The 7,867-nt window shown below is 38.3% G+C and overlaps 1 protein-coding gene across 1 annotated transcript; it reads right to left on the reverse strand.

Moving 5' to 3' along the window:
• Positions 1-410: 410 nt before the first annotated feature.
• LOC109546253 (putative inorganic phosphate cotransporter) lies at positions 411-7,473 on the reverse strand. The gene is made up of 8 exons (XM_048668717.1): positions 7,257-7,473; positions 6,911-7,165; positions 6,610-6,697; positions 4,403-4,623; positions 4,129-4,281; positions 1,743-1,875; positions 1,444-1,685; positions 411-1,359 (listed from the first exon to the last, which is right to left on the reverse strand). Exons 1-8 carry the CDS (start codon positions 7,413-7,415, stop codon positions 1,198-1,200), a joined length of 1,413 nt encoding a protein of 470 aa, XP_048524674.1. The 5' UTR covers positions 7,416-7,473; the 3' UTR covers positions 411-1,197.
• Positions 7,474-7,867: the final 394 nt, after the last annotated feature.

Genomic DNA, 7,867 nt, shown 5'->3' on the forward strand with positions numbered 1-7,867 from the left:
TTTTGCGAACGTGGACCATCGGTTAGGAAATGTTGGCAGTTCTCTCAAAAAAGTATTGATTTTAAGAAGTTAGGCATCGTTGGATAGAGAATGGAAAASTCGATTCAGTCGTAACAACGTGAGTGAGGAAATTCAAGTAGTTTTGACCCAGAAAGTWAAATTTGAATATCAGACACTTAGGTGCAAGATTATGMMAAAATTTAATGTTTTCCGTYCCGYTTTTGCTCATATCTCGGAGGMAAAATGAGCAARAACGCTCATTTGTACATCATTCTAGAGAGACAGTCAGACAATCACCAACAAAWTTGGAGAKCTGATGGTGGTTCCTGCCGTTCTAATCAGTGTCGCCCTCGAAGTGCTTGATTCTGACTCTAATTTTTTCGCCCAACTCAAGTATATAAAATGCAAAATTCGTAGAAAAATATTTATTTTCATCAATTTTATAAAATCTAGTACAATTTATTATAAAGAGTGTTGCTACATTTTATGCAAGTTCAAAACAATGGCAATGATTTTGCTGCTGTAAATTGTCCTAAAATGAGTTTAGTAAACCCGGTTTCACAATATAAATCGCCAGGATTTTCTATAGAATTTTAAATACAAAATTTGCCATGTTGAAAAAATAAAACCACTTTATGCAAATTGTGTACTTTACGCACATGCAATTTCTTTTCGACTGAGCTTAAAACCGAATCAACACTCTGATCAAGGCGTCTGATATTTGAAGATAAAATGTATTATGTTCATAATATAAATATAAATAAACAAGTACCATATAAAGGGTGACATATGATAACAAAAATATATGTATGTTGTACCTAAATTATAACTGAAAATGTAGACTTACTTAAATCACTTCATTAACACTCACAGTTCTTCTCTTATTAAAAATATGTGTATATTTTACCTACAACCCATTCATGAACATCCAAATAATGAGCATAATTAAGGCATATACATATAAATAATATCGCAATCACAAACATGTGCAATTTTCTCTCAAAACACTTGATTCATATTAGTTTATCGTCCTGAAAATTATGCACTTCACTTCGGCATGAATCTGCCGCTAGAAAATTAGTTAAACATAATGGCGTTTTTAGTCTAGAGGTCTTTCAATAGCATTTATTGGAGATTTTTTGTTTTGTCTGATTGATAACGAGAAACTAAACTTGGCTTCCAGCTAGTTTTCATGCATCAAACCATACGTTCTTTTTGTTCTTTTTGCTCTTTATCTTCTTCTTGAGGCTTGTCCCACGGTTGTCTTTCACCAGATGCAAAGAGCAAATAAAACGTACAACAAAACGCGTAAACTCCAGATGCTGTTATAAAGACAATCCTCCACTTTTCGACGCTGGGCTGTAAAAATCCAAACGGAGATTATTTATTTGCACCAAATGAAGTTATCAATTGCATTCGAAAAATTGAAAATGTAATACTGACCGTTCCCTTGATCATAAATCCGGCATAAATGGGTGCCATCAGTCCTACAATATTGGCCATACAGTTGGTGAAAGACATAAGAATGCCGGCAAATTGCGGAGAAATATCCAAATGGTTCACTCTGAAGCCTGAATTGGTACCCCCGTTCAAACCGACCCCAATGGTGAGAAGGGTGACTGTTACCCATTTGTCGCATCCAGTAAAAGCAGCAATAAACAGAGCGATTGCCGGTCCAAATTGGCCTAAATTTAATTATTACTTGCTGGTGAGGTCTTTTTTGGGGGGCTCTAAAGACTTACCGATGCTGTTCAAAATTTTCCTGACTAGAGTTGAGCTGAAGTAGGTCTTAGTCAGCATCCAATCGGCGATCTGACTGACCATGATGGAGAAAATCCACATGGCCAAGTAGGGCAAAGCTGATAGAAAGCCATTCTGAAAAAAAAGTTTTTCAGTTGCAGCGTCATCAGTCTGGTTTACGCATCAACAGCAAGTTAAATATTTGCTCTTTGATTATAGTACGCCAACTTGCCATAACAAATCACTATAATTAATATGATTTTAAGTGAGCGACTTTTCGTAAGGTTGAATGATGCTGATGGTTATTCCAAATATGTCCTTTAAATTTATTAGCGCAATAAAGTGGTTAAGGAAATTTACACCATACAATAAATCAGTGGATAATTAATGATTGTTTTAGTTGTTCAAGCAAAGAGTTTTGTTTACTGAAGTCTGGAACTACACGTGTCGAAGAAAGCAACTGATAGCCCGAATCCAATTGCTCAATGATTGCGCTTCGGCTCCATCAAGTCCAATCTTTCCTTTTAAATTCGTCAGTTTTACTGGATGATTATTTTAGTGTTGAATCGTCATTATATTATGATAATTGGCCGAGTCAGAGCCAAGCATCCATTCTAAGGAATTCCTGATGCAACTGATTATTTGGCGCCTTTTCAAAGCACGCATTTCAGCAGTTCAGGTCAATTGGAAATGATTTGTCCAAATAAGTGTTTAATGGCTCGACCAATGCCTTTAAAAGCAGCACACGATCAAGCCATGAAGCAGCCATTTAGTTTAGATAAAGTGAAAAAATCTCAACAATTTTATCGTAGTCGAAACCAGAAAAAATGCCTAAATACTTGTAAATGCTCTGCTCGTTGATAATGGCTGGGCAGTTATCTACGCAAGATTGGAAAACACTACAATTGTGCGTGAAGCATATTATAATTTATTATTGTACAGGGCGTTTGTGAAATGTCGGTTAAAAGCGACAAAAATTAATTACTTTTTGGTAATGCTTCTGTCTGAACGAAATCCCGCATCGGGAAGATTTTGGGGACCAGACGTCTACATCTCATTTAAAATCGCTTACTTATTTTCTCCTTAAATAAAAACCTGGGCCTTAAAATCCATGGTATCTTCAACGCTCGTAAATAATGAAGATTATTTGAGAAAACGAATGGAAAGTTCTTTGGATATTTTAAGAAACGATGAAGAACTGATGGCTTTCATTGCGTGATAGAGCTCTAAATTGTGCACTTTTTTAATGCCAAAATATCAAACATCGTTTTTGAAATGTTTCTCGTTTTCACGCAAAACGCAAAAATTCATAATTAATATGGGTGTACAGAACCGGTCTTTTTCGTTGGCTCATATTTGGAGAACTGGTTGAGCAACAAAGGTGTTGTTTTCAACGCGTGATAGAGCGTTAAGTTGCGCAACTTTTGTTAAACCAAACATTGTTTTAGAAATATTTCTAGTTTTCACGCTAAAGGAAGTCTCACGTCTTCAGAAGCGCTCTTATTGGTTGGTTCATATTTAGAGAACCGGTTGAGCAACAAAAGTGTAGTTTTCAATACGTGATAAAGCGTTAAGTTGCGCACTTTTCATATACAGAACATTGTTTTAGAAATATGCTCTGGTTTTCATTGCTTGGTAGAGCCAAGGGCGGCAATTCTCTATCCAACGATGCCAAAACGAATTCTCTGGCACGAATGGTTCTTGAGAAATTTTGAAAAAAGCAGCGTCATGCTCAAGTGGATTTTGCAACTCAAAAAAAACCACGCAGATCTAAAACTTTTTTAGGTTCATTTTGCCTCCGAGATATGAGCAAAAACTCTCTAATCTTGAACCTAAGTGTCTGATATTCAAATTTCGCTTTTTGTGTCAAAACTACTCGAATTTCCTCACTAACGTTGTTACGACTGAATCGACTTTTCAATTCTCCATCCAGTGATGCCAAAACGAATTTTGTGGCTCGAATGGTTCTTGAGAAACGCAGCGTCATGTTCAAGTGGATTTTGCAATTCAAAAAAAAACCACGCAAATCTAAAACTTCTTGAATTCAAGCATTTTTTGAGAAAACTGCCAACAATTCTCCAACCATGGTTCACTTTCTAAAAAGGCCATTTGTTTCTGTTCAGAATGATGTACAAATGAGCGTTCTTGCTCACTTTGCCTCCGAGAAATGAGCAAAAAGGGGACGGAAAACACGAAATTTTACAATAATCTTACGCCACTCTTGCACAAAACGACAATAATTTTTCTAATTTCATAGACAACAGAAGACTCTATTTTTTCTACATAACCCGACCCTTGAATTTAAAACTGGATCCGCCCCTGGGTAGAGCATTAAATTGAGCACTTTCCAAAATTTTTTCGAATTTTTGTCGAGTCCATTATACTTACATCTTTAATACTGAAGTGGAGAACTTGCTTCATATAAGTGGGCAGTTCGGTCATCAGGGTCTCGTAGCCGTAATTGTAGCCCATATGGGCCAAAAGAATGGCCCAGAAAGGTAAGGACTTTGCTATATCCAGCCATGGAGTCGGTGGAGTCTTCTGGAAAAGTAAAATACTGTTTTACAGCAAACTGAAAAACATGCGCCTTTGAAAAAGTCTTCCAAACGGTTCCAGTGTTTTAAACACTCTTAACAGCCATTACGTTATAAAGTGTGCTTACAGTGTTTCCCACGATAGTGCCCAAAGACTTCTGGATATATTCTCTTTCAACCGGATCCATGGTAAGATGGGATTCGGGATCTTCTTTGACGAAGATCAGGAAGGTGATGCACCATACGGTGCCAACAGCTCCAAAAACGTAAAAGATTGCAGGCCAGCCCCATTGTGAGACCGAAAGGAGCCCACTAAGAGGCAGGGAGATGACAGTACCCAATTGCGCTCCTGTGAATAGAAACAAGTCTCTATAGTAGAATAGTTAAAGCGTTCGCTATAGTTAAGTCGCCTCTATTGCTTATCAATGATAATGAAGAACCCAAAAACAGATGCGCACTCATTCTTCAAAGTGAATTGGAGGATTTTTCAAATAAAACGATGTTCCTTCGATACTAGATTAGTCATGTTGCCCTTGAATACTCCAGGAAATTGGATGGATGAGCGCAATTAAATTGTTTACTGATCCGTTAATAAACACTATTCGTAATCGTGAAAGCGCAAAGTCACTTATCGACTTGCAAAATCACCAGAACAACATGTTGTGCCGCATGCGGCTCGCTTGAATCCCAAACGGTCGCTTTGGGCAGTTTGGCAGCACAAAGCGAGATTCTTGAATTGCCTCAAAAATCAAACTAGTTCAGTGTAAGCAATGCAACCGATTGACGTTCATTAGTTATCTGGGAACTTGAACTTTAACATACAGATAAAAATGTAATGTACATGGCAATTAGGAGACTCGTGGTTGATATTTTTGTGTTACATAAAGTAAAAAAATCATGTAATTGTGAAACTTCTTAGTGTAATAAATGAAGGATTTTTTGGACTTTTAGGCCTCTGATTTGCTAATTTAGTTTCAACGCGTTCAGATGCAGAGATTAGGAGATTATTTGCACAGAGTTTTTCCTATGGAAAAATGCGTTTTTGAGAGCAAGGCTGCAGGTCTTACCAAGTGAACCAATTAAATAATAAACCGTCCTTATCAATACGTGTTCCCACAATAAACCGTTTTATTAACGTTCAACATCGATCGCTTGCGCAGTTCAAGTAAGTTCAAATTTACAAAGTCCTAATCTCTTAAGTTACAACCAATAAGAATTTCCTGATAAATGCTTTGTGTACGGAGATGGGCGAATGTAAATAGGGATTTGTGTGGATTTCGTTATGTGTTTGTGCTTATTTGTAATATCCTGCGATAAGATTAACAACAACAGAACGTGGAGGAAAACACCCATTTTTATCTTCGACACTAAGTAATCAATTGAAACGTCCAGATCTATCAGACCCTCTCATTCCCCCTAATGGCAAAACCTGTAGCAGCTTCCAATTACCAAGACTTTGTTTCTTTCGCATTTAACGGTTTGACTTCGAAACGGTTGGGTTTTTGCCACACTTGGAAATTCTTGAGTTTTCAGTTGTTCACACTAGCGTTTATTGTGCACAAAATCCTACCACCGATTCCTGGAGTGAAAACATATCCAGGTGTATTGCATTCTCTTCTATCCTCCCATTCCTCTTCATTATCTCTGCTTTTTTCGCTTGGTTTCCACCTGAGAACTTGCTTAGGGATTCGCTTTTGGTCCATCCGCTCAACATGTCCATTCCATACTAGCTGTTGATTGGACATTCTAATCCAATTTACCCTCAACTTTGGTGCCTTTTACATCAAAAAATCATCCGATTTTCGATGAGACAAATTAGGTTTAATCATCGCGCTTGCTCCGCAGGAATCTGTGCGCTAACATTTCGTGCAAATATTTTACAAACTCTTTATATTATTGTAAGTGAGTTCATCCACCCAACGGAACACAAAGAGTGTTTCTCCAGAATCAACAAACAATTCAAATGTAAAGTGACTGTGTTGATGTGTGATGAGTTGTTTAAAACGTTTGAAAGTCAGACCATCAGTTTGAAATGCAACAATTAAGGTAATTGGGAGCTTCTATGCAGGAATTATGCCTTGTTCACTCAGGAGATAATGAGCGAAATGTGTTCGAAATGGCTATAATCAAAGAGCACGTTTAATGCGGCATGATCATCAAAGTTGGACAGAATTTTGCATTCCGCATCAGTGCGCCCTACAGTCGGATGTACTGATTACCGGCATTTGATGCAAAGTGAGGGAATGCGTTGGTGTTGCTGATTTCAATCAAGGCCTTTGATCATAGCCATATACGTGTATGCAAAAATATCTCAAAATCAACTAGTAAATAGTACCTGCGTATACGAACGAACCCATGCGGCTCCTCTCGTTAGGGGGGATCCACTTTGCAAGTAAAGCGTGGCTGCACGGAACAATCGGACCCTGCCCGGGAATAGTAACAATTCAAAAACCGGCGTTTTCAGGAAGAAAACCCTGCCTTGTCACGAAAAAAGCAGTTGAATTCAATTGGAATGTTCTCTGGACAAAGCAGCGTCTTTTTCCTCACCAATCACCTTTTCAGGATCTGATTGCGTCTTTACAATAATTCAAATAAAATCGACTCGTAAAGGCACCATCATCAATCAACGTACTTACCTCGCCTAATCCTTGTATAAATCTCACAGTTAGCAGCCATCCGAGGCCCATTTCGGCCGCAATGGGCACGAGCAGACCAAACACCGAGTTGATCAGCATCCCGATGCCCAAAAAGCGGATATTCCCATATTTTTTGCCCAAAATTCCTGCTGGGATTTGCGTCAAAACGTATCCGTAGAAAAATGCGGACAGAACGTAGGCTTGTATATCGGTTTGCCACACGAATTGACCGTCAGCTTCAGGTGATGTTAACGACTGAAGCAAAAGAAGCACGCTGTATCCCATTTCTCTTCCACACATCTTCTTGGTATAGTAAAGTGAAACCACGTGAGAAAAGGAAACTTACAGAATTCTTGTCAATAGTTACGCCGCATTCAGACACAGCTACATTGTCTGTTGCGGCGGCGTCATCAATGGCAATAGCTGTGTGGTTCACCATAGCTACAATAGCTACGGACATGTTGGTCCTCATAACATAGGCATTGGCCATGCCAAGAGACAGCATTAAAGTGACGAAGTGTCTTGTCCCGAACCAGCCTGGAAAAAAAAACTAAGTGTTAAAGACGCTTCAGTAAATGGGACAATTTGTGAAAGTCTAACGCTCTTTGTAGCTTCAGAACCTTAGAAGAATCCTTCAACTTAAATGGAAGAAAAAACACCTGCCAACTAAACTGAAGCTTTCTCTATTGATTGCTGATGTCTCATTTGGTTGCTCAGAAATTGCCATTTAGAAAAGCCTGGTGCACTAACTGAAATCGGCGTTTAAATCCCGCAAAGTTAAACAATTAATTATGAATAAACCATTTACTGAAATGAAGCAAAAATCACACGTCAATTAAACTGAAGCTTCTTCTATCGATTTTTGCTTTACCCGTTCCGATGTCGCAATCGTTTGCTCAGAAATGGCATTGAGAAGAGCCTGGTGCAAAAACGAAAAACCGCGCGGAATTTTTGTGA

The sequence above is a fragment of the Dendroctonus ponderosae genome, unplaced genomic scaffold (genome assembly GCF_020466585.1).
Source record: "Dendroctonus ponderosae isolate FM_Combo_2020 unplaced genomic scaffold, Dpon_F_20191213v2 Dpon_F_20191213_710, whole genome shotgun sequence".
NCBI classification, from domain to species: Eukaryota; Metazoa; Arthropoda; class Insecta; order Coleoptera; family Curculionidae; genus Dendroctonus; species Dendroctonus ponderosae.

Bases quoted from the DNA above. Each gene is read 5' to 3' on its own strand.
- LOC109546253 (XM_048668717.1), bottom strand. From the start codon at position 7,415: ATGCTGTCTCTTGGCATGGCCAATGCCTATGTTATGAGGACCAACATG. The intron at 4,624-6,609 runs GTACTATTTACT...TTCTATTCACAG, and splicing joins GGGTTCGTTCGTATACGCAG to GAGCGCAATTGGGTACTGTC. The intron at 4,282-4,402 runs GTAAGCACACTT...TTACTTTTCCAG, and splicing joins GCACTATCGTGGGAAACACT to AAGACTCCACCGACTCCATG.